Raw genomic sequence first — 27,308 nt, forward strand, 5'->3', positions numbered from 1 at the left:
GTGACAACTGGGTCAACCCCGTTATGCCCAGAGATTGCAATGGGGAGAGATAAGGCTGGGTGGTAGAAGTGATTTCTAACACCGATGGAATATTATCCCCAAATCCCGCGTGTTACCATCACTTTTGTATTATGATCTCCCCAACGGGGAAGAGGTTGAGAAATAATGGCTTACAACACCTTTCTGAAGGCTCCGGTGGCAATAGGAGACTCATCAAGACAGGCAATCGAACAATTACATAAAACGCTACGAACGTAAATAAACTCATTCATTTTTGTGAACAGCCCAAAGAACTTCGGCTATTGGGCGGTATAAAATAGAATAAATAAATAAATTTAACTGGGGTCGCATATCTAACAGTGCACTCTTATGTGTGACTACTCAAAAGTAAACCCCATTGACTTCAACTGGCCTTACTCCCAGGTAAGTGCTTATCATTCACCCGAAATCTTGCTGCGCTTGTACTGAAAACAGAGGTTGCAACTATACACACATCCAAAGTGACTGGGTTATTACCACCTCCCAATCAACTGAACGCAGACGTCGTTTCTGCTGCATTCATTTTCATGCGGACCTCCGCACTTTTAATCCTTTCGTCAATGTAAAATGGAGCCTCTTAAAACGAACAGAAAACCAGGAGAGTGTATTACTCTAAACTTTGCTATCTCTATCTTATTAGACAGTCACAATATCGCCGCGAAGAGGCAATTCACAATGAACCCTCTTCCGGTAACATGCTGGGAGGGGAGTGTTCCTGTATTAACACCCAGGAGTGTTAATAAGTACCCACCTAATACTTATACCTGGTTCCTCTTAATGTTTAAGAAGAAAGTATAGTTGAGGTAGAACCTACAATTTCCTAGCTCTGTCTTCCTACTTTCTCTTCTTGTTCACCCCTCCCTACACATAATGGTATCGTCCATAGGAACGTGCAGGACCTCAGAGATAGGGTTAAACGTTAGAGAGGTAGGAATTTCGACAATGACATTTATCCACACTACACAATGGCTGTACACACGCTAATCAACGGTTGGTTCCCATTCTGTTCCTATTACCCACCCACCCCCAGTTGATTAGCATGTCGTCCGCACTCAGCTAATGTCTGGGTACGTTTTGGCCTGGGACGGAATTGATGGCTCCCATAGAAAACAACGAAGACATTCAGAATTTTTAGTGTATCCCCGACAGTAGCGTGCCTTCCCGCCGCCCGGTTAGCAAAACAGCAGCAAAGAAGGCTGAAAATGTTCGCGCGTGTTGGTGCAGTTCTTAAGTCCATGGAGCCTGGAGCACAAGGTGTATGAATGTAATTCAGCGCTGGATTTGAACTAGGGCAGGATCTACATTACTGCTTTAAAACAGTAGTAACAACTGTTGGGGCCCAGGACACACTTCAGATATAGTTATCAAACCGTTTTCGAAGTGTCATATCTTGCTTGGTGTAGATCTTGTCAGTGCACTTCGATTCTGCTATAAAACAATAGTGTGGCTCTTGCCTTTTATATACCGCTTTCACAGTGCAATATCCTGTTGGGTGTAGATTAGGCCTGGAACCGAGAGGGTCTTAGTGAAAAGACAATTGAGGCCCTTTCCTATACCTGGGAGAAAGCTCCAGTGAATTCAATGGGACTTACTTCTAAGTAGATTCGTATAGGTTTGCACTGTTAAGAAAGGGCACAATCCTATGAATGTTTAGACAGAAAAAACTCCTTCAAAATGCTGGCTTTCCGTCTTAATATGCGTAGGATTGTGCCCTAAATTGATTTATATTAGGGAGTGCTTTGTTTGGCAGGTTTGGGTGCAAAGCCGAGTCAGACTCCGCACTTCTCTCTACATTGCATGGCTTTCGTAAACTATTTTTAAAAAGAGGGTTTGAAACTAGAATAAATAAAAATTATTTAAAAATTATTAAATAATACGTAAAGTAGAAGTGGTATGAGTTCCTATCATAGAATCGTAGAACAGTAGAGTTGGAAGGGACCTAGGCCATCGAGTCCAACTATCTTGGCTGCTACCTTTCGTTTCTGGATAAACCCGCTATTATCGATTCACAGTAACGCTAAAATGCGGGATTTTGTAATTTTATTTTTATTTCGTTTTTTGGTCATTGTTCCTCGGGGAGAGCTCTCGCCTTCATCCCGGGGAGGGAAAAATAGCATGAGGAGGAGTCAAGAAGCTGTATTCCTACTCAGGTGCGTTGTCACTCTACACTTTTCTGTCTCTATCTAGGAAGGGAGGAAGTTCCTTCTTCGTCATGCAATAGTCCGTCGCCTTGCGTGGCGTGATGACGTAGAAGCCCGGTGACCTGACGGGTGCGGTCATGTGATAGGGACGGGGAGTTGCACCCGGAAGTGCGCTGGCTTGTTGGATGGGGGCAGAGGGGATGGCGGCTGTCACCGTGGGTCCCGGGGTACCTCCTCCCGCCCCTAGGCCGGGACTGGGACCGGGGCCGGCGGAGGGGGCGGACGCTCTTTTCGTGGCATTAAGCGCCGGTTTTACGGCCTTGAGCCACCCGCTGCTCTATGTGAAGCTCTTGGTGCAGGTGCGGTTGGATTCGAGTCCCTCAATGCCGGTTCCGGATGGGCAGGGATGGGGCTTTTCTTTGGGTATGTGGGCAGCTGTCGAGCAGGCAGTTCCAGGAGGTCAGGAATTGCGAGGCACGGCCTTAAAACGGCGAGATCTTGGTGATAACTGTTCTACCTTGGGATGTATCTGAGGATCAGTGGCTGAAACTTGCGTCCAATTATTCTTGGGGCTGCCCTCCACTTCCAGGTTTTGTGGCAAGATCAGTGCCTCATAAAAGAAGAACCGACTTCTGATCAGTGTTGCTTTTGCTATCTGGGTAGATATTTTAAGAGAGAGCTCAAGGCTGCTGCTTAAAATGGCAGGCTGAGTCACTATGTTGCAACTAAAATCTGCTTTTGATTAACTGTTTCAGCAACCTACCAGCCCAACTAACTTTCAAGGTTGCAGCCCAACCTGCCCCTTGGTTTGGCAAGCAGAAGTGCCTACGTGCTGGTTTGTGTGCTGTGTTTAAATTTTGAAAAGTTTTGACCTGCTGATATGCAAAGAGCAATACATGTGTGGACACAGCGTAGCCTTCCTTATGAGTTGTCTTCTTTAAGGTGACTAGATATGAACCTGACTTAAATGTGTTGTCAGTTTGAATGAGTCACTCTGTTTTTTGGCAAAGCAAACATGGAAGAAAGAGTAGTAACATTCTGGGCCTGTAAATGATACAATTCATACATAGGAGGCTTGGGAATCTGAATAGAGCAACAGCTGAGAACAATGGAGGGAGGGAAGAGTTTCTGTATAGGACAGCATTCCCCAACCTAGTGCCCTCCAGATGATTTGGACTTCAAATTCCATCAGCCCTAGCCAGCATGGCTAATAGTGAGGAATTCAGGGAGGGCACCAAGTTGAAGAAGGTGGGCATAGGATCTAAACTTACAAGTAAAGATCACTTGTGTGGGGGATACTTGCAAAAAATAGATGTTGGCTGATTGGTATTTCTTTTAAAGGTTGGACATGAGCCTCTACCTCCAACAGTTGGGAGAAACTTATTGGGGAGAAAAGTACTTTACCTACCTGGGTTTTTTACATATGGTGAGCATTTCATAATAAATAAGCTTTGTCAATGGTCCAATAGGGATAATACAAAAGTAAAAATGATTGCTATGTAAATAGTGGTACAGTGCTGACATGATTCAGGTAAAGCAGCTCTTCAACAAATGCCATTTCTGAGTATACTGTTGTTTTGGGGGGAACATAAATTCCCCATGAGGAAAAATCTTTTGGGGTCACTTCTTTTATTTTAGTCAAAGGTCTTACTCTTGCAAGGGTGCTTGTGTGAACGCTAAGTGATAGGAGAGAGAGGAAAAAGTGAGAGCTAAAGCTTTATAGGTTACCAGTTTTCCTTAGTACCATGTAGTTTTTGGAGCTTTTTCAAGAATGCTCCCTTAAGATTGCAGTCCTATAGCCACCTACTTGGAAGTAAGCTCCATTGAACTCTGTTGGATTTACTTCTGAATAGACATAGGATTGTGTTGTTAGTGTCCTGTTTTTTAAGTCTTGTAGGCAATTACTGTTACTTTTTGTCCCATTTATAGTGCCCATGGTGTTGTAAAAGAAGTTTGCAGGTTATATGAAACAATTTTTGGTGCTTACTGCTTTAGAAAAGTTCATACATGCTGCAAAAGGTGCAGCTTGGTTACCTGAAGTGTAAATTATATCTAGTGAAAGTGAAGCTATAAAAACAGTTTGCATCTTAATACAGTTGTGTGTGTTTGTTTGAGACACCTGCTTAGATTGATGGAGATTTTACACTTTCACTAGATCAGAAATTAGCTCTTGGTCACCTAGGATGGTATTTTAAGATGGTCCCCTTTCTGTGAAAGGCATTCTACCAAGTATTGCATAAGGCAGTTGAGGATTTGATTTGTTACTTTCTGTCATACCATTTATCTAATTCCCTATTTGGCACCTATTGAAAAATATCCATTAGCAATCTGGTTTGCAGGAGATGGAAAACCTATTAAAAGGGATAGGCACATTTATAACTTGTAAGGTAGCAAAGCTTGCATGCATCACAGCTTGCTTTTGGATAAAAAATAATTAAAGAGATTCTATTATTGTGTAAGGGATGTTCTGCACCTACCTTTTTATCCATAAAATGTCCTGTTTGGACTGTAATTTACAATCTGGGTCCTTTGCTAAAGAGGTTTTTTGTATGCGTGTTGCTTTGTGATTATTTGTTGTATGAACCATGGCAATCACTCTGTCAATTGAAGGGCTAAATAATATGGTTGTTTAATGAAGATGTCATTGTAGACTTGTCTGTATGGAAATTCATTCATTCTCTCCCTCTCTCTAACATTCCTGAAATTAAATGTATATAGGGAACAAATATTGCTTTACAGCAAGCTAAAGGTTGGAAAAGTGGGAGCAGTCTCGTTTCACTACAGTAGCAAACTACTACATCATATAATTACACTAGAGACACATTTTAGTCTTTTCTTTTCTGTCCAACCATTGGATGTTTATAGTAACTTAAGCTCCATACAATTCCTTTGAAAACATTTTGTAGATTCTAACTTGAACTCTGGGTGGAAGGAGGCAGCACAACTAAGCACTACTTAAAGGAATTTTCACACTCTGATCTAGCCCAATGAAATCCTGTATAACTCTTTGGCTTGGTTCAGACAACACACTAAACCATGCTGCTTAACCACAAAATGGTTAAGGGAACGCATTAACCTTGTGGTTAAGCAGCATGGTTTAGCGTGTTGTGTGAACCAGGCCTTTAAGTTAGGCACACCATAGTTGAAAGATGAGTTGAAAATGCCAGGGTTCTCCCCATTTTATGATGCCAGTATCTAATCCCTGAGATATTCATTGTTTTGGGTAAATACTTAAGTCAGCTGAAAGTTGTAACTCCTGAAGACTGATGCTGAAGTGACGCTGTCGTTTATTCCCTAGCCAGACACGTTGTGGAAGTAGATGGGAAAAGGGGCCTTTTCCGTGGCCTTGTTCCTCGCATCATCTCTAGCACTTTATCCACTGTAAGCCGAGGGCGAGTAAAGAAGGTAAGGCACATGTTGGCTCTCTGCGCTATATGTATTGAAGGCTAGTCTTGTGATAGATAGGAAATTTGGGTCAGCATTTCATTATAAGTGAAGTCTCAGCTGACATCCTTGCCCGCTGAAGTTTGGAAGGAATTGAGCAGCAGCCACTCTGGTTTGGGGTAATCAGGCTTTTTCCTTTAACCAGAGGCAGTAAATCCTTTTATAGACCCAAGGGCTCTGAATTCTCAAAGCTGCAGCTGGCCTTATGGTAAATGGAGCCCCTCAAAGCATGTCTTTCACTTTTTTTAGTTCTGTGAACAATTTCCTTAATCCTCCAGTATATTTTTTTTAACTACAGTCAAACCCTGATGGCCCTCCTGGACTATATTTTAAATTAATTGATTATTAAGTCACCCTCAGGCTGCTTTAGGAATGTCAGAATGCCTCCAACCTCCCTAAAATAATGAGGTGCTGATCGTCTCTTAGTGAACTTTTATTTCCTGTGAAAGCTGGCTAGTTTGACACTTCTTGGCCTGTTCTACCTTTGACAGTGGGGTTGTTGATTTCGCTTTTCTAATCTTCAGCGACAGCTCCTCATTAAGGATGGGCGGAGTGCTGCTGTGTCTCCTGCCAAGATGGGTTGGCTGCCTTCCACTCCATCCCCTCCTGCTGTGCACAGGAAAGCTCCGAAAGCTTGACACTGTCTGATTCAGCTGCGCAGGCGGCCACCTCCCTCCCTTCTGTGCATTGCTTGGAAAGGGGGAAGAGAAGCTCATTCATGCGCCTTCTGAGCTTGGCGGGGTGGGTGGGGGGTGCCTGGGCGGGCACTGCTTTAGGCACAAGGTGGTGAGCAGGAGGCACATGCATGCTTCCAAGCTGGGAGCTTTCAAAGCAGGAAGCAACTTCTCTATTTCTGTGAGGTGGAAGGAGTCGGGCAGCCCTCTCCCCTTGCAGCAATCATATGCGGGGAAGGAAATAGAGGTAGGAAGGGGAAGCGAAGATAAGTGGTTGCCTAGATTTAAATCATTGCTCCACCATTTAGTTCGCTGAATAGTCTTGGGCGAGTTACTGTCTCTCAACTTAACTTTCCTCAAAGCATTTTTATGAAGATACAATGGGATAATCCTACCCCATCTATGCCACCCTGAGCGGTTTGTGCAGGTTCTACTCTCCCAACCAAGCTATATTTATCTAATGTGGGGGTAAGGTCTTGGGAATATACTGGTAGCAGGGCCACAGGTGCTACTCCTTATCATAGCAAGAGAGATGAGTTTAATATCTACTTGCTTCCTGTTTTCTGTACCCCAGGCCTTTCCTTTGGAGGATATGGAACATGTTTCTAACAAGGATGATGTGAAAACATCCCTCAGGAAAGTGGCGAAAGAGGTGGAACCCACTGAACGGTTTCTCTTTGCTTTATCTTTTACCTAGTGCTTGATGAGAGCTTTGCATTTTAATGAATAATCAAGAAAGATCAATCTGAAGGCTGATTTCCCTGCCCGTCCCCTTTCCTAGTTTGAAAAACTGCCTCGGGCCGCCATTATGAGAAGGTGGGAAAACCTGTATGAGTGGTATGAAAATATGGGCACAAATACTTGCCCCCCACTAGGCACCTCTAATACTGAATAAAACACTGTAACGTAAATAAACCCTAATTTTTCTAAGACATTTTGCTGTGGTTATACAGATTATCTTGAGACTGCTAAATGTGGAATGGATTATCAGGAAAATGCAAATGTAGGGGCTGCTTGATTTCTTAATAATTCAGCTCTTTTGGCACTCAAGCAATCAAGCAGTCAAATAAAACACTTGTTAAAAATGGTATAAATTAAGTGCATATAGGAATGAAAAGTATTTAACCTGTGAAACTTGGAAAGTTCAAAGAAAATGAGTTTTTGCCATCAGACGTAACTCATCAAACATCTACAACCTGGGTGTGCACTGGGGGTACATTTTCAGCAACTTCTACTTACAGCAATTTCATGATATCCCCTATCTAAATTACCTGGGTTACAGTTGTACTAGAGTGAGACTATGTGGGAAACAGGAGTGATTGAAAGTAATGAAGTGACAGTGGGAGTTATTTCATTCTATGTAGTCCAGCAAATACAGTGGTGGCCAAAATTGTGGACACTTTTTCAATTTTTCATATTTTGCAACTTTGCATGCTTATAGAAAATGTTCTGTTTCACAAAATTCAAATGTTTATATATCAATTGAAAGAGAATTTAATGCTGAATTCAATAAAAAAACCAGAATGCAAATATCTGCAATACAAAAAAAAGTTATGCTTACTTTAGTCTAAAAACAAACACAGGTGTGATTGAGTGAAGAAATGGATTGGAATTGCAAGCTCTGCTGGCCAATCACAGTCCTTGTTCCGGGGACCAATCACATGGCAGTAGTTGCAATACATCATGTTTCAAGCTGGGGAAAGTCAGTTTTGATGTTTGTTTTGTCACTGAAGCGCAGTTGGAGATTGTGTGAATATTTGAAGTATTTCTCAAATAAAAAGTGTACGTACGTACATCATAAATAGAGCAATGGCACCAAAGAATAGAGTTGATTGGACATCCAGGAAAAGACGCAGTATTGTTGTATTATGTGAGTCAGGTCTTTCAATTGATATATAAACATTTGAATTTTGTGAGGCAGAACATTTTCTATCAGCAAAGTTGCAAAACATGAAAATTTCAAAAAAGTGTCTACAATTTTGGCCCCCACTGTAGATTTGTGTCAGGGACTGTGGGGTATGGGTAGAAAGTAATCAATTTCCCTCCCTAGACCTACTGACTAAGATCCATTTCAGTCAGGCCCATTTCTCAGAAGATAGTTCACATTCTCCTTTATTGATATATTTTATCAGACTTCCCATGAGATGATGATGCAGTGTGTATCCAGGGTTATCTCTCATCCATTGCATGGTAAGATGTGTGATCTGTTCTTCAGTCTTTTCCTTGGCTGCAATATTAACTTTCTAGAATCAGCTCTTCTTGGTCACTTGAAAGCAATTACTTCTTGCATAATTCACAGAGATAATCCCAGTCTTGACTGCATCTGAACTTGAGTCAGTCAAGTTTGAGATGGTCTTTTCCACTGCAAGTAAATAAATAAATTGTCCCTCTTCAGGTGTCAAAACCAGCATAGCAAAAAATGTCATATCTCTAGAGCCTGCTGTTGTAAATGGTTAACTCTGTACTTAACCTGCATACATCTTGTTTATCTTAGAAATGCAACAGGCATACAGCTGGGGATGGGGGAGAAATTTGTTTGGTTCACATTTTAGTACAAACCAACCTAATTCACACTTCCCAAACTAATATATGAACCAAAACACAATTATCCTTTGTTTTACACACTTGGCCGAATTTTGCAATGCAGTTCTCTCAGATCAAAAATTGTGTACAAAAATGTGTACACTAGGGCCAATTGCACACAAAAAATAAGCATTTGGACTAAAACATGCAGAAATGAGACAGAATAAACTTGTGCTTAAAACAGACGAACATTATAAAAATCAAAATAGATGGATTTATCCATCCCTACCAATTACCACCCTTTCCTACTGTTGACAAATTGTGTGTGTGTGATACGTTTATACTACAATTTACTTTGTTAGTCTTTAATGTGCTACAAGACTGTGGTGTATTTAGTAATATGGAAGAGTGCTCAGGTATGCAATTGACACCTCTGTTAAGTACAGTGAGTGGAGAACTATAGCTGATAGAGTGGTGGAGTTTGACAGGTGGAATTACTGGATCTGTGTCAAATGATTGAATGAATTACTTCTACAGTCGCTTGTGTTTCCCCACCCCCCTACAGTGATCTCTGTGCGCTGGATGGTCCAGTTCGTAGGACGCGAAGTTAAATACAGGTGAGATCATCCTGGCATACAGTTGGATCTGAGAATAATAGCAAGGAATCCCAGATACATTCTTTGCTCAATGTAAACAGAGAAGCTTCAGCGTCTACATCCTCACAGCTCCCAATCCTTCCCCATGGTCCATTGTGTCTTTGCCCTAAGATACCCATTATCCCTCTGTAATTCTGTGTGTTTCAACCTTTTCTATTTCCTGAAAAAAGGAGGCATAACACCAGTGCTATATCACGATCTGCCTGGGCAGGAACCTAAACCAGTGCTAGTACAATTGCAAACAAGAGAGTTTGGCACAAATCTGAAGTGGGTGGGAAGCAGTTGTCATGGCAGAGTGTCACACTAAGCATGTCATGCTAAAACTATTCGTTAATGTGAATAGGCCTTGATTTTGCTCATTAAGGATATCTGTTCAGAATCCCAGCCGTAAATAGTTCTACACCACCATGTTTAGCACACTTCTGACTTGTTTGGATATACTTTTAAAAAGCCACCAAAGATTTCTTGTGTTCCAGAAATGCTTCTGGGAATGTTTCTGGTGTTAATTGCTTCTCCTGCTCCATGCTGGTGTAGTGTGGAGTTGCAGACTGCAGCTGGTAATGACAATAATGGATCAAATCAGGGAGGTTTTCCAGGAAATGCATAGCAAATGTTCCTAGCAAATGCTCCTCGCCTTTGCACCAGCTTAGAAAGGGAGGTGTAGGCCTCTTCCAGACGACTTGACAGACAGGGGCGTTGGCCTTACAGCAATGCCCCTGTCCAAACAGGGCAGCACTCACCATAGCTCTCCCACACTAGAGGCATTCAAGAGGCAGCTGGACAGTCCTCTGTCAGGCATGCTTTAAGGTGGATTCCTGCATTAAGCAGGGGGTTGGACTCGATGGCCTTATAGGCCCCTTCCAACTCCACTATTCTAAGATTCTGTGATATAGTAGAATGAGAACACAAGTAATAAGTGCTGCACTTGCAGCTGGATCATTCCCAGGACATGTAGACATTTCTCCTTTCCCATGTTGAAGCATAGCGGTGGGAGCTGCAGTAATTTATTGCAGGCTGAACAGATGTGTGAGAACCTTCCTCTGAGTCTGTTTTCCTTTCCCAACAGAGGTGTCTTTAGCTCCATTGGGACAATTTGGAAAGAAGAAGGGCTCCTGGGATTCTTTGTGTACGTGAGTCTATCTGAATTCCTAGCAACTTTCATTAAATTTGAACCTGCTGTGTTGCTTTTATGATCAAGTATCATACATTCAAGAAGGCTTTGGATTAGTTCTTATTCAAAACAATAATTTGCCAGCAGAAATGGATGTTACTCTTCCTGCTCTCTTTAGTTCAATACAGCATTGTTATTACAATGCCCAATTGGAAACGCTTTGGGATTCTACAATTTCAAATATATACAAGAGAGAAAGAGGAACCATGAGAATCTGCAGTCTGTCATGGTCAGCCAATAGTACTACATCAGCCTTCCCCAACCTGCACCCCCCCCATCCCTGCAGATGTGTTGGACTACAACTCTCAGCATCCCCAACAAATCATGCTCTGCTGTTTGGTGATGGGAATTTTAGTCCAGCACATCTGAAGGGTGCCAAATTGGGGAAGCTTGCTCTATGTCAAATAAAAACAATGAACACAAAATAATACATCACAGGCAGCAGCTCAGCTCTGGGACTCCTCTCTGCATAAAGTCGGCCTGGGGAATTTTCTGGAAGGAGTTCAAGACTTACTGTTTAAACAACAATAATTACTAGGACTGTCTCAATCAAAACAGTGATAAGAAGATTAGCAAATCTTGTTTTATCTGATTACTTTTTAATCAGCACTAAGGTTGCTTAAATTCATCTGTGCAGTTACTGTTTAATGTCATGACAGATGAATTAGTGATGTCCTTTTGAACTCACAGAATTGGAAGGTGAGAAAAGGGCTGCAGTCAACTAGAGGTAGGGGAAAGCTCCAGATTTTCAGGTCACTTGGTGAAATTTTCATTCTAGTTTGATTTAAAAAACAAAAACGCTGAATTATCAGTGGCAATCCCATTTTAAATCAGCTCAATACTCTTCTAGGCCATCTTTTTAATAGAAGAAAAATGTTTTTATGTGCTCTGGCACCTGCTCTTATGGAAAATATCACATCAAATGTTTGCTTAAGAAAAACATTCATAAATTCACCTGAATGTGAATGAAAAGAATCCAGTAAAAGAACTAGTCTACTTCAACCTACCAAGAGATTGGACAGCCTGGAAAGTTGAGGTGGAAGAACAGAGATAAAAGGTGCATAGAGGAGGTAACTCCAACTAAATAGTTGAAACGTGGACAGAACTGGCACAATACAACAAGAAGCAAGATAATGTGAGCCCTGTAAGGCATTGTTATTTTCTGCTTGGCGGATAATAGCACAAGGGCATGTTTAGTAGTTAGAAGCAGTTAATCAGGGGCTACAATAAAACCTTACAGGGATATGGCTTCCAGTCAATGTGAACTTATAAATGCCTATATTACTGCAGCCTTCCCCAACTTGGTGCCCTCTAAATGTTTTGAGCTTCTGCTCCCATCAGCTCTAACTAGAATAGCCAAAGATCAGGAATGCTGGGAGTTGTAGTCCAAAACATCAGGCGGGTACCAGGAATGGGAATTCTGTTCTACTGATTTGTTAAATCTCTCTTTCTGTTGTCACTGGGGTTGAATGCAGACAATCATATACTAAGCGGTGGCATTCTCACCCTGCGGGTGGAAGGCATACCAACTGGCCCTATTCTGCCGTAGTAGCTGTATGAACGCTGTGGTAAGTTACTTAGCAATTGGTAAATGATTGTCTGAATTCATTTCGTGCCAGATTAAATTGGGCTATTAATATATTATTATTATTTACATTTATATACCACCCCATAGCCGAAGCTCTCTGGGCGATTTACAAAGATTAAAAGACTGAACATTAAAAATCAATTTTTTAAAAATAGAATAATTTCTTCCCCCAAAACATATTGCTGCTGTATTGCTTGGAAATTCTGCATTCTCAATAAATACGCTAACATTTGGTTTGCATTTCTTTTCTCCTCGAGGCTCAAAAGAGCTTGTACAGAACTGGGGAATCTTGTATCTTTTCTCTTTCTATGTATGCCTCTTGGCTTGATCCAGAATTTTAGTTCAGCATACAACCTGATAAGTTTGCTATACTCAGAGTACAAACTTCATACGTATAACCTTTAGAGACATAAATACTCTCATTCTCCACTTCCTTTGAAATTAATTCAAGGTGGGGTTTTTTCATTCCATCTTTCTTCTTGCTTTTTCAGAGGTTTAGTTCCTCATGTCCTAGGTGATGTTATTTTTCTATGGTGCTGCAACCTTCTGGCTCATTTTATCAACACCTATGCAGTGGATGACAACGTGAGTGGTGGTCTTTCTGATTTTGTTGGGTCGTTTGTTGGTTTAGAGACCATTACTTATGCTGATATCAAGGAAGAATGTGGGGCCTCAAGAACCTGCTGTGCTTGTCAACAGTTGAAATAAAAGTGATACGTTTGGGTGGCAGCAAAAGCGTGGAGGGAGAAATGAAAAGATTTTTAGCCTTTCATGGATCCTGGTTGAAGCCTTGATCTAAATTGAAGGGCACGCAACATCTGTGAACGAAACCACTCCTTGTTTTGTTTCCACAACTTAAAATGAGTGTGACTTTAGATGAGAAATGAAACTAGGAAAAATAATCATTTGTGTTGATTCGTTAATGCTGTTTCGATAGGATGTGAACTTCACAAGCTTGAGCCTCACCATACAACAGTGCTTCCTTTGGAAGGGCCCTTCGCCATCTCTGAGCCAACTCTTTCTGCTCTGGGCACATAGCTTCTCTTCAGCCACGTTGCTTTCCCATAGTCATTGTTTTGGCTGGTTTAACTAGTCTACAGCAAACTAACTAGGTCTACAGAACTATCGAAACACGCAACACCTATTTCCTGGAGCTGCTGATTAATACAACTCATGAAGCCTGTTGCCTCTTGGGCATGGGTTCAAGTATAAAGTTATTTCCATGGAAGGACAGCCTGGACTACACATAGTTATATCATGGCTCAGTGGTCTTGGCCTTCCTTCTGGAGGAAATGTAATTACAACGTCTTCAATTCAGTGGGTGCCTCTTGTCCATCAAAAATGTTGTTTCTACCTGCATGACGTTGATACTAGGCAGATCATAGCTGTGGTTAGACTTCTACCAGTTTCTGTGCACAATTTATTTATTTATTTATTGCATTTATTTACCACCCCATAGCTGAAGCTCGAGAACACGGAACATTAAAAACAAATATACAAAATTTAAAACCATAAAAAGTGTAAAAACAGGTTACATGCAATATTTATCTTTTCTGGGTCAATTAAAAACTCAACATATGCTGTAATGCCTGGGAGAAGAGGAAAGTCTTGACCTGGTGACGAAAAGATAATGTTGGCGCCAGGCGAGCCTCATTGGGGAGATCGTTCCAAAATTGTAGTAGCATTGATATCTGATGACCTTCCTGTATTCACTCATTGCGTGTGACGGCTTGGGCTCAAGTCCTCTCTTGATGTCTGTTTTTCAGTTCAGCCAGGCCTCCGTGATCCGGAGCTACACCAAGTTTGTGATGGGGGTATGTAAGCAGTTGCTTCTGTTGGGAGAAATTCGGGTGCATGGTTACGTGCTTGTGCTCCTTGTTCTGTGTGATTTCACTGTTCTGTGTAAATCGTTGCATGTAGTCAATAGCAGTCAATAGCAGCAAGTGATCTTTGGGAGAGTTTCAGGTCAAAGCTGTCTGAACCGCTGGTTTTTGATACCCTGACTGAAAGCAGTATCCGGCAACTTTGGGGGCAACGGTGCCACAAGTTCAAAGTATGAAACAATCCCACTGTGTTGCACCCAAAAGTAGATATCCTCCACCCCCATGCCCTGGCTGCTACTCGGCAGCCTTCTTCCTGATTCTGTAGCACAGCATTGGAGGGGCAGGCAACAATGTAGGCTTGTGTCCGTGCCATTTACAATCTCACCAAGTCCCCTTCTTCTGCTGCAGCATGCCACTGGCCATGGAGCTCGTGACACAGCTTGGCCCCTAGTGCCTTAGTGGCTCTTAGTTTCATAAAAGGAGTAGTTATGTGACTTTTTAAAGTCTTATCTGCTCGACGTGATTTAGGTTAGATCAGGAGTGGAGGACCTCATGCTTGGGAGCGAAATCTAGCCCTCCTGGGGTCCCAGTCTTATCCCCTTCTTCTGGACCCACCAGGTTAACCTCCCACCACTGATCTGACTTCTGTGCATTCCCCCCCACACACATTCTAGAAGGTCAACCAAGATTGTTTAGTGGTTTCCTGACTTTTGTGCATTTTCCCCCCTTCCAAAAGGTTGAAATGCTTCCACTAAGGCTTAGCTATTGGCAGTAAGAGCTTAAAGCTCCAACGTGTTGGTATAGTTTTAATTACTGTTTTTTTGGGATTCGCCTTCTTTGCCTTCAGCCCCGCCCACCACTGGCATGTGGCCCCCCAGAGCTTCTCCAACCTTGAGATCGGCCCTCAAGCTGAAAGAGGTTCTCCACCCCTGGGTTAAATCAAAGGAAAGGCTTGCTTCTGAAAACATCAGCTCTCCTCTCTGTAAGTCCTATGGAGCTGCAGGCTGTAGTGGCTTCGTGGCCACAATCCTGAAAACTTGCTGGTCTGCCCAGATGCTCTTTATACTTGAGAAACTGCTGTCCTGCCAAACCAAACTTGAATAAACCCTAATAAAGTACAGTGTGGGCAGAGAACAGTTGTTGTCATAGCTTATTCTTTGTGTCTACGGGTCTCTTCCCAGGGGTACATTTTGATGGAAATAGGTGGCTCTGCTGCATGTATCGTGCATCTCTTAACTGGAGTTCTTTCTGCCAGTTGTGATATAAATTGGTGGCGTATTTCTCTTCCTTCTATGTAACTGACAGTAAGTCTGCCTCTGGTAGAAAAGTTTCTCTCTGAGTGCCCCAAACCCACTGGTCCTTTCCAATTTTCATTGTCTCACACGAAGCCCTTCTGCTCATTTTTTTTGCCTAACTTTGGAGCCTAGAAGGGGATGCCTCAGTCATTTCTTTGTTTCAGATTGCTGTGAGCATGCTGACGTACCCTTTTCTTCTTGTGGGAGATCTCATGGCAGTGAACAACTGTGGGTATGTGATTTCAGCACCAGCTCCATATTATCCAACTTCTTAAATGAAAATGTTTCTTGTTTGGCAGAATCTTAACCGTTACGCATATAAACAAAACATGAAAAATTCCTCCCTTTCATCCCAAAAAAGAAGAGCGAGCGGAGTTCAGACAGATGGTTTTGAAGAGGATTTATGTTGAAGGAACCAGGAGGAAAGGAAGGGTCGTGTGCGTGTCTGTCTGTCTGTGTGCGTGTGTGTGTATTTGTGTAAGTAAATAGCCCAGGGTTACTTTTGCCAGCTAGCATGCATTTTTAGCTCAATAAATATGAAGCAAACAGAGTCACTTTCTCTCAATTTTATGAATATCCAAGGCCATCAAAGCAGCTGAAACTGGTGGATTATCTTTATTTTAGCATTTGTAAAATATCTGCAGCTTATAAAACACCCAGATGGCATGCTTTGCAATTGCTTATTGCCTCTTTTCTAGAGCAGAAACGTTATATATTTGCTTCAGTTGTAATTGAATGCATGAGTATCTGGATGCAGTAACTACTCTTGTTCCTGCCTATGCCTTGTTTCTCTCTTCCTCCATAGTGTGTTCTGTGTGTTCTCCTCTTTGACTCCTCTCTTTGCTATATAGGTTACTTGCTGGCCTCCCTCCATATGCTCCTGTGTTTTCCTCTTGGATCCATTGCTGGAGACACCTCAGTGCTCAGGTGAGCTGACAATCTTTACTCTGAGGTGGGATTAGCCAGCGAAAATAAAAAACCTAGTTCCTGACCATAATTTCTCCTGAACTAATAGATGGGAGAAGTTTTTCCTGAGTTTGGAAGTAAAGGAATCCTAGCTACAGGCCTTATCATTTGCTGAATATGCCTTATCATTTGCTGAATATGCAACTGATTACTTCTCCGTGCCCTTTATTTTTACTCTTCTTTCCTCCCCAACCCCATCCCATAATCTTTAAAACAGCCTTTCTCAACTTCCAGATGTATTTGACTTAAAAAAAACACATGCTGACTGGGTATGATAGGACTTGTACGCCGGTAGATCTGGAGAGCACCAGGCTGAAGAAGGCCGCTTTAAAATCACGTTTTTCAAATTTTAACATCTGTAAGGATAATTTTCCCAGTGATTGCTGTTCCTAGTATATTTGCTGCTGCTTTAAATTACACAGGGTTTTTCTATATATAAGAGGCACAAGTGGAGACCCGTGAAGGACAAAATCATGGTTTTGTTTTTTGCTCCTGCAAGCAACACAACTTGTTTAATATAAATTAAACACACCATTCTCTTTGCTCTTCAGCTCTTCTTTTAGGTTGATTTCACATAGTAAAAAAACTATGTATTAAATGAGTTTTTCAAAAAATAATAATGCAATTCTACACATGATTTTCTAAATTGCTGCTGCTCTTTGCTCTCAAATTGTCCTTTCTCTCACAAAGTGATGAATGCTTAGCTGCAGGGTTTTCTTTCAAATCATTTGCAGCTCTCAAACTCCCTTTTTCAAATGTTCTAATCTTTACCTGAGTTTCCCTGCCATTTTTAAAATCTTTATATACATGTTTTAGAACGGCCCTACCAAGCCTGGCGTCTAAATGTGTTAGACTACAACTCCCGTAATCCCTATGGCCATGTCAACTTCTTGCATTCCCCTGCAGGTGTTCAGAAATGCAGACATGCATGCTTAATGTTCTGTACTCAATACTGAATGTTAATATTCCTTTTAAAAAACACCTGCAAACTTCAGATGATGATGATGATGATGATGATGATGATGATGATGATGATGATGATGATTAATTACATTTGTATACCGCCCCATAGCCGAGGCTATATCATCAAATGGCAGCTTGACTTGCACAGACTGGGGTTAGCTGAGTGTCTGCTCATCTCTTTCCTCCTCCTGACAGCTGTTGAGGCTTCCTTTGCATTCCCCTTACTTGATTTTGTGTAGTGGTTGAATGGAATGTGAGCATAACCACCACCGGGACCCCGCCCAGTTCATTATTTATGTCCTCATACCTCTACAGCTTTGTGCCCCCCATGCAGGAGAAACCCACTCCTGCTTGCTCATTAAGCTCATTTTGATGTCAAGTGCACCCATAAGTGGATCACCCACCTTACTCACAGTCAGAAAGAGAATAGAGATGTTTGCATGCTGAAAGGATCATCAGCTCATTTGAATGTAAAAATGTTTTGCTTTTGTGTTGTGTAACTGACAGAGTTCCGCTGAATGACCGTAGGTATTCCGTGCAGCTACCATTTTGCAAACTAGCAAGACCTATTAAGCTACGTTGTATTGCTTTGCTTTTCTGCCTGCTGAACTCCCACACTAAAAAAATACCTATACAAATCGCTAACCATACAAATTCATTGCTTCTATTGCAGGGTAGAGGACATTCTCTGCTCCATTCTCTGTAGGGATTTTCTGAAAGAATGAGACAAACATAAGGGTGTACAAGCCTTTGACTTTCTGCTCTTCAAGCATGGCGAAGGCTTGGAGTTGGCTTTGTCTGTAAATCTTGATGTGGATTCTTAGTAACTTTGAGGAGGTTTCTAATGCAAAGTTGCCCCAACCTGACAGCACAGTTGCTGGTTTTACCTGTAGTAGGATTTAGGCAAACACGTAGGAAGCACTATTGAAAATGAAATATAATACAGTGTGTGTGGTTCATCGTCACTATAACTGTTTGTTTCCTTACTAACTTAATGAACAGACGGCATGCTAAGCCATGGTTAGGCTGCTAACCCTTTTGCAGCAAATGCTTAGTTTTTAAACCATGGTTATGAAGCCACCATGGTTAGGAATGGTTCACATGACATGCTAAGCTATAATGTTTAGCTCAAAATGCTTAACCAACGTGGCTTAGTGTGTCATCTGAACAGGGTCGCTATCTGTTTGATTCCTTACCAACTTAGTATCTACTCTTTATAAGGCATTGTTACTTAAGAAGAGACTTAAAAGCATCTAAACCTCCACCAGTGGATATTGTGTTGGTCTCCTTTGAGCCCTCCTTTGCGTTGGCCTCCTTTGAGTTTCATTTCAAATTTGACAAGCTGTATGTCAGGAGTGAGCAGCCTGGTGCTTCCAAATGTACTGGACTAGAATTCCTATCAGCCCCAGTGAGCATGGCCAATGGTCAGGCATTATGGGAGTTGCAGTCCAAAACATCTGGAGGGCTCCAGGTTGCCTATCCTTGCTGCACACAAAGGCAGTCCAGGCTAAAACTTGAAACTGGCTAAAGAAGGGTTTGGTAGTAGTTTCTACTGATGGTGGTAAACTTGGGTTTCACATGAATGGCTTAATTATCTCTGTGCAATTGGCATGCTTGCCTCTTATGTCTCTCTCTAGTTGATGTCATGATGCAGTCACACCATAGCTGCTTTTGTCCATCAGTTCACTGAAAGTTGCCATCTTTGTCCTCCTTCAGCCATGCAGGTTCTTGCACCGTGTTAATCCCACCCCTACTGCTGAACTTGTGACTTCAGTGTAAAGCATCCTGGTCTGACGAGCCCACATTGTCATTGCTGCACTCGTTCCAGTGGCTGCTACTCTGGGGCAAATCTTGTATCCAATTCCCCATAACAGTCTCCTCTTCTCTCCATAGGGGCAGCTCTTCAGAGGCTCCAGCCTGCTTTTTCGTAGAGCATCCACACCAGCAACCTTTCTTATTGATTAATCACATCTGGGAAAAAGAGGCCAACCTAAACTCTTGTAGAAGACACCCTAAAAGCTCGCTCTGACATTTGCTTTTAATTTTGAAGTCAAAGGCGAAAGAGACGGAGCATCCTTTCCCCCAGCATGTTGGACAAGGGTGGCATAAGTTGCCAGATGATCCCGGCTGTCAGAGAAAGGGAGCAGCTTTTCTGTGCTGGTCAAGTCTTAAGTCAAAAAGGGGCAACCAACCAGGGGAAGGTTATAGCTTCTGCTGGTCTAGCTTGCATGTGGCTTTCAGGGACCGGAACACACTAAATAGCTGGTTTTTATCTTTCCCTGAACCGCCTAAATCAGACAAGATCCAAGTTGGTTGCAGTCTCTCCTTTTTGGTGCCGTTGTTAGACAGATAGGGGGGAAAGGGAAAGCTCTGTCAGCTATGGCCTCTGCCTCATTGGCTATCCTGTATGTTAAATCCTATTTATGTTGGAATTCCCAACAGTGGCACTTATAAACCTGAGCTTTAATTTACCATAACATCTCCAGGCAGCCTGTCTTCCACCACCTGGATTTTTCTACGGGATGCTCTCGAGTCAAATGTTTGGCACATAATACAAAGTCATTTTATCTGGGGTTTAAACAACCCACAGTCCTGAACACTTGAAGGGGATGTTGAGCCTGGGGTGTGTGAGGAGGGTGGGGCTGTTTCCTAAGGGAACATAATTAGAAGTATCTTATTTTTATTATTGCATTTATATCCCGCCTTTTTTCCTCCAAGAAACCCAAGGCGGCGTACATAATCCTCCTCTTCTCCATTTTATCCTCACAACAACAACCCTGTGAGGTAGGCTGGGCTGAGAGTCTGTGACTGGCCCAAAGTCACCCAGTGGGTTTCCATAGCTGAGTGGGGACTATAACCCAGATCTCCCGACTCATAGTCCAACGCTTTAGCCACTACACCACACCGGCTCACTTAAGATTTGAGCTGAGTATTTGCTCACTAGTTTGATGTTGATGAAAAACAGATAATACTATTAGGGTTTTGCACTCGAAGGGTCATGTGTGTAATACCACATGCACACTAGGGCTTTTTTGCCTCTCATGCCACACTGCACAAAGCCACTCCTGAAGGCCAGGGAACCACCTGGGATGGGATTCAAAATACAGCAGAAGGGGAGGGAGCTGGAAGTGAAATTGCAACCATCCTATGTGCAAGGGTGAAAGTGCTCTCTTCTCAAGCACCTGGGTAAGGCCAAAGTAAAATTGTATGTCAGCAGAGTGATAGAATGTTCTCTCTGGAACACAACTCAAATGTGCTGTACTGACTTGGGTGTAAGTAAACTGTCAAACATGCTGTTACAGGCGTATTTCCGCCCAGGGAGCTTTGAACCAGCCAGAGAGCTTCAGCTATTGGGCAGTATAGAAATGTAATAAAAATAAAATTCTCCAGATCAGATCAGCACTGTTCCACCACTGTGGGATAATATTGTGCAACAGTGGCCATGGCTAAGGCTGCCTTTTATCATGTGAATGGGGTGCTCATTGGACCATGGTTAGCTTTTCTAAAAGCTTCTTTAGATCAAGTGAGTTGGTTCTGCTTAACATGAAGACTTTCTTTAGATTTGAGGATCCGTTCCCACAACCCATTAGTGGTTCTCATGTGAACACTTCACCACAAGCATGGCTGATGGTAAAACAAAGGCTTTACTGCCACCTCCCCTCCCCTGCCGCCAGTTCAGCAACTTTGCAGTGGCATAGTAAAAGGGGATTATCTTCTTAGCAAAGTATCCATGTTACCAACTAATCAGTCCTTTCTCCTTAAGGCATATTTCAAGGGTAAGCAGTCTGGTGGTCTCCAGATGTGTTGGACTACGACTCCCATAATCAATTGGCCGTGTTGGAGAGCACCAGGTCACCTATCCCTATTGTCCTCACACCTTTTAGTCATGTGACTTGGCCCTAAGCTGAGTCAAAGGAGGACCAAACACTCTTTAAATGAATGCGGTTGTACAGATGTCTTCAGCTCTGCCCCTTTAAACAGCTAGATCATGTATGGCACAACAGTATAAGAAAATTCTGTTTATCTGTGAACTGCATTAATGCAATATTTCACATCAATGAAGGATTAGTTGAAATATTTTGGCTCAACTTTTTAATGCAACGATTAGGGTTGGATCCAATGCTGTCTTTCTGCTGACAGAAGCCATTCTGGTCTCACCTCTCCCCACCTGCAAAAGGGCTGGGAAGCCCTCCAGAGTAGATTTTTAGGTGGCGTTGAGGGCTGCAAGGAGGAGGAGAGAGTGGGGAAGCCCTATTGTCCTAATGACCCTCCCTTAGTGTTTGATATCGGGCAACTTTGGGAAGAGGGAGTGGAAATCTAGTACTGGGATTCCAAAGCCCACTAGTTCTTTGTGCAGTGATAGTAATTGGAGTCCATCTGTTACCCAGTTGTTGTTTTGTTTCTATCCAGTGCTGCTGTAAATTTCCCACTCACTCTCCCACCCACTATTGTGTTCTTTGTGTTAATGTGCACGTGTATATGTGTTACTCAGTGATTCCAAATGCCGTTGTATTGGCTTCAGCAGAACCTGGAAGTGCTTTCTGGGTCAGGAGCCAAGTGTATTGATTTTGTAACATTTCATACACTGAACCGTGATACGTCTGCCTTGTGATTTCTCCCTCTGCATCCTTGATGAACCCAAGGAAGAACCTGTCCTCTGCCTCTTGCATCTGAGGAGCTGCAGGGATTCCTCACAGGGATGAGGTCATTTGACTTTCAGATCTAGTGTCCCCAGTCATTTACTTCTGGTCATGGTTATTTGAACAGATACCCCTGGAGAAGTCATCTGCATGGTAATACATACATGTATTGGACAAAGTGTGCTCTTGTGGTACCTAGAATGAGAGCTGCCTCTTTAAGCCCTGGACTCTGCCATGACTCTAATGCAGAGCTGACGTTAAAGGCAAATGCATGGTCTGTTTTTGTACCTGTTAATTCCAAGCTGACATGATTACACTTTGAAATAAAACTGTGGAAAAAATGACATCTCTTCAGCTGCTTTAAAATTGTTTAATAATCTAAGGACTGTAAATGGCTCGTCTTTATTTTTTTAAAAAAATAATTGGCAGTGTTCAAAAAACTATTGCTGCTATAGACCTAGGCTTTCTCCATTCTGCACTGTATATCAACCCGAGAATGTAGAGTTCAGCCCCAGTCGGATGAATGACACTTGAATGAAATGTTCACTTTGCTTCACAATGCTGGTGTCTGAAAGAATGCAAAATGCTCTCACGTTTTGGGTTTGGGTTTTTTTTAACCTCTCCACTTATTGTATTCATGCCCTATTCAGGTGGCTCCTTCCCTCCTCACATTAGGTATCATATGTGACAGGCACTGTTCTTGACAACAGATGAATAGCAATACCTAGTCAGGATAGAACAGAGCTCGTGAAGGCGAATTTTTCCAAAATAATAGAGGAGATCTTTCTCTGATTGTACTTGATTTGTTGGCATCTTTGTAATCCTGTTTTTGTTTGTTTGTTTGTTTAGACAATATGGACTCTTCTTCACTCAGATTAGTAGGTCTTCATTCTTTCATTGCTGATACTTAATCTATGCTACTAGTCTCTCTTCTGGTGCTTTGTTTGGGCAGGATTTTCAAATATTTAAAGGATCTCCACACCATATAATCTTAAATGTTCTCTTAAATGCCTTTTGTAGTTTCATCAGAATTGCTAACTGCTTAAATTTGTGAAAAGTGTAGATAGGGACCAGACTTCGTTTAGTTAAAAACAACAACACTGGAACCTCATTCAAGAGTGGGCAGTTCATGATATGAATATATACACAACAAGAGTGAAAGCTGGTTGAAATTGATATATTCAAATCTCTGTAGCCACATTTTTCCCTTTTTTGTTGTGGAAATTTTACGTTAAAAAAGTGAAAGTTCGTATAATGGGTAGTAGAACAATCCTATGCATGTGAGTTCTGCCCATAAAAGTGCATGGGATTGCAGTCTACAAGAGTGATCTTATTGCCCCTGGGTAAGCATCCCAGGAACCATAAAATTACTCCTTCCAAGGTGTGAGAGAGCACTCTGACCTTGGAAGGGGGAGTCGGAGATCCATCCCTCTCCCCCCCCAGTGTGGGAAGACCTGTATTGGCTGCCTCTCTGAGATTGATTTTCAAAAAAGGGACATTCCACTGGACAGGGAGAGGAAGACACTGGAGAGACCAAGATAAATTAAATTATAAGTATTATCCAGCCTCCTTCCCTCTCCCTCCAAAGTGCCCACCCTAGACAGGCTGAACAGCCCATCTAGTGAAAATTAAGGGAAAGATAAAGGAGATCAAAGGATGGGAAGGTAAAGATCACCCCCTCAGCTCTTCCCACCCTGCCAGCTTCAGCCTGGCAGAGTATAGAAATCTTGGTTGCTTCAGTTCAGGGGTTTCCGAGCATCAAGGCGCAGCCTATAGAATTGTGTCCTCTGTGTCCCCAGTTCAAATTTTGCCATAATACCTTAATAATGGCTTTAGGCAAAGCATTATCTTTTAGCTTCAGTCCCCTATCTACAATATGGGATAATCTGGCCTATACACATATATCAGTATAATTACTGATATAATATATGTGAAGGGCTTTGAAGGTTCTAATGTTACATAAATGCTGAGTTACTTAAAAATCTGTCAGGGTTATTGCATTTTATTGGATGTTGCTGATCTGCCTTTTAGCTGATCTACCTTTAAGCTGTAATTGTGAAACAGGGCCAGTCACCTTCCAACTACAAGACTTATTTGGTTTTCCTTTGGCCGGTCAGACAAGTTTTCAGACTTCTACCCTCTGGTCTTATTTTACCCCGTTATGTCTCAAGCTGGGACAAGAGGGGTGGAAGGTGTTTTGCTCAGTGGCTGCCTTTAGTAAACATTCCATTGTGGAAAGTTGCTTCCTCTTCATGAGAGAAGGTTGACTTGACCTCCCCAGAATTCCCTTGTTGCTATGTTGCCTTATATGCAAATCATAATGTGCTGATTCAGCTAGTTACTAGTCAGCTGACGTTTCTAACCCATTAACTTAAAACATACTGACAGTAAAGTCTTCTATGATGAAATTCCATGGATTTGTTGAAAACAAGGAATCAACTTAATGGCAGAGCACATGGTTTGTCCCGGCTTCATTCTGTAGCATTTCCTTTATAAAAACTCCTATGAAGGCGGCAAAGACTGAGACCTTGTAGAACTACTGTCATACAAGTAGATAATATGGGACTACATGGCCAATGGTCTGAATTGGCATATGACTTGGCCTAAACTTTTCTATCCATAATTCTCCCAGACTATTCTCTCAATAGTGCTCGGTAGACTCCATAATCTGTTTTTACTACTGAGATATCCGCTTTTCACCAGATCCTGCTTTGGGGCAACTCATGTCCACAGTTCAGGTTCTGTGTTTCAAAAGGTACAATAAGAGTTTATATCAGATCAGTTGGAGAACTGGCTGCTGGCAGTGGTTTTGCTGTACAACTAATTAGGATATTAATAGGGCGACTAAATAGTAAGGTATCAGTAGATGATGGTAAAGGTGTTGGGTCAGTGACCTTTTTCCATCTACCACTAAAGATGCAAAGTTCTCTGCTCTGTCATATAGAGCTAACTTTGCTTTGCCCATTGATATAATAAGGCAAATACTGTGTTTGAGCTTTCTAATAGCACCCATGGTGATTAAAGCTAGAGTATTTGTTTTTAGGATCATAACTTATAAGGGTATCAACAGCTTCTATTATTACTGTACTTATCTAGACACCCCATAACAGAAATTCTCTGGCCAACTCACAAGCAAGTACAACATTAAAATGCAGTATAAAACAAGAAAAAACTATTAAAACTGAAAACATAACTGGAAACAAAGAATTTTAAATTCGGAGGCCCAAGCTTTTTTTTTTTTTTAAAAAAAAGATATTTAAAAGATATTTCACCTGGAGCTGAAAAGACCATAAAGATGGGTGCCAAGCGAGCTTCTCTGGGGACACTGTTCTGTAACCACATGCCTCTACTAGAAAGACCTCCTTAGTGTTTACTTGCTTCACCTTATTCAGCAGGGACACATGGAGCAGGATCTCTGAAGAAAATCTTAAGGTTCAAGTATTTTTAATAATACTGCTTTTCCACAAACTCTGCTCAATTATCTTAAACATATTTACCTGGGAGTAAGTCCTGCTGAACCCAGTGGGACTTACTTCGGAGTAGGCATGCATTGGATTGTGATGAAAATTTAAAGAGTATCTCCACTGGGGAGTTTAGAGCTATACTGTGATGAGGTAGAGTTGAGAATCAGGTGTGGGGTGGATGTCGGGGCTTCTACAAGCCCCCTAATTTCCTGTGACTGTGATTAAAAAGACAATGTGTCAGAGTTAGGACAAAAGGTGAAAACAAAATTGTCCACTGTGCCTGTTTGGTGCGTTCTCTTCCCTTTCTTATTGTTTCCTTATGGTTTTATTAGATTGTAAGCCTATGTGGCAGGGTTTTGCTGTTTTATTCTTTTACTATGTACAGCACCATGTACATTGATGGTGCTATATAAATAAATAAATAAATAATAATAATAATAATAATAAAGGCAAAAATACCATAATGATATAAATATCAACAATACAACCATGCTAAAAAAATAAGATGAATGAGAACGAGAAAAGGTAGTCTTTCAGGTAACCTGGTACCAAGCTGTTACATTACTATACACAACCAAGAATTTAGAAAACAATGTGCTGTTGTGAGACAACTGCAGGCTTTTCTGGTGTGAGGGGGTTGGAAGTACTAAAATAGTATCTCAAATCCGCTGAAAGAGGACCTGCTCAGTCAGCTCTGGAACTCAGTTCTTCCAGCCAGTGACATGCTGGTCATCTAATTTTGACATGAAGCCGGGCTCTTTTGAAAGCTGTAAATTATGGGATGCTTTTTAATATTGACCAGTACCTTCCTGTTTATTCCCAAATTCACTGGAGAGGAGGCTAAAGGGAGAGTATCCCTCATCCCCGCCCCTTCCCGGTAACAAACTCAGCCTTATGGAGTGCTTGGAGCTTAACATTTCTGGCATAGAACATTCTCTCTTGCCCTTTTCTCTATTCCCTTCCACCATCTACCTCTAGGGACAGCTCCTCCTCTCCTCCCCTTTTGTATCTGCTTCCTTCCCATGTTATATCTGGTTCTGGCAGCCACTTCCATCTGGCGACTTCGAGTGCATGGCATATCAACTTGAGCAGCAAATGGCTTCTCTCTCTCTCTTTCTCCCTCTCCAGCATGATGATAGATGCTGTTTTACAGGAAATTGCTGCAGCTAAGAAGTGTTATACTTCAAAACTTTCACTGCATTTGTGACAGCTTGCAGTTTTCTGTTAACAAACATCAGAGCCCAAAGAAATACGGCTCCTGGATCATTTCCAGGCCATATGCTGGCCTTAAGACAGCCCTGATTTAATACACGTAGTGTACGATGGAAGATTGGTTGGTTGCTCACACAAAAACCTTATTGACTTACTTGTTCACTTAACTGTCCAAGAAACATGGGCAGCCATATATTTGGATCCCCCTCTAAGTGGCTCTAGATGACCCATTCATGTCGATAAGCTTATCAGCAATTAGTATTTCTCCCAGAGAAAGCTTCTGTCAACACAGAATAGAAAGGCTGCTGAGATATATTTCAAATGAAGGGCAATCACTGTAATTAGACGGACCATGCGAAAAGACGAACCTTGGTAAATTCATCACTTTGAAACTTAGTACTCGGACAAAAGGTTTTGAAACTCCAGATTTCAATGTGAAATTGAAAATGGTTCATTTTAAATATGAAATATTTGCCTTAAAATGTAGGTACTTCACACTTGCTGGCACATTTTCACTGTATTGAGGTTTGTTGGTTGGTTTTCTGGCAGGTTTTAAATATAAAAGCTCTTAAGCGGCTTCTGTTGCCTGTCATTGTCACAAATTGCTTGGTAGGAAACACCACTGCAAGTTTAAGTACAGAGGAGAAGGTAAGACTCACAATCTAGAATCAGTTGGGTCTGCCTTGCTTTCCAAGCATAGGGTCAACTT

At 41.9% G+C, this 27,308-nt stretch overlaps 1 protein-coding gene across 1 annotated transcript; it reads left to right on the top strand.

Annotated features, from left to right (window-relative positions):
- Positions 1–714: 714 nt before the first annotated feature.
- On the top strand, positions 715–22,267 carry MTCH1 (mitochondrial carrier 1). The gene is made up of 13 exons (XM_063138236.1): positions 715–729; positions 2,327–2,539; positions 3,522–3,606; positions 5,479–5,585; positions 6,873–6,950; positions 8,431–8,488; positions 9,387–9,438; positions 10,544–10,603; positions 12,728–12,821; positions 14,003–14,050; positions 15,519–15,586; positions 16,206–16,281; positions 19,177–22,267. The coding sequence occupies exons 1-13, from the start codon at positions 715–717 to the stop codon at positions 19,246–19,248; spliced, it is 1,026 nt and encodes a 341-aa protein (XP_062994306.1). The 3' UTR covers positions 19,249–22,267.
- The last annotated feature ends 5,041 nt before the right edge of the window (positions 22,268–27,308 follow it).

Source organism: Elgaria multicarinata, chromosome 1, assembly GCF_023053635.1.
Source record: "Elgaria multicarinata webbii isolate HBS135686 ecotype San Diego chromosome 1, rElgMul1.1.pri, whole genome shotgun sequence".
In the NCBI taxonomy this organism is placed as follows: Eukaryota; Metazoa; Chordata; class Lepidosauria; order Squamata; family Anguidae; genus Elgaria; species Elgaria multicarinata.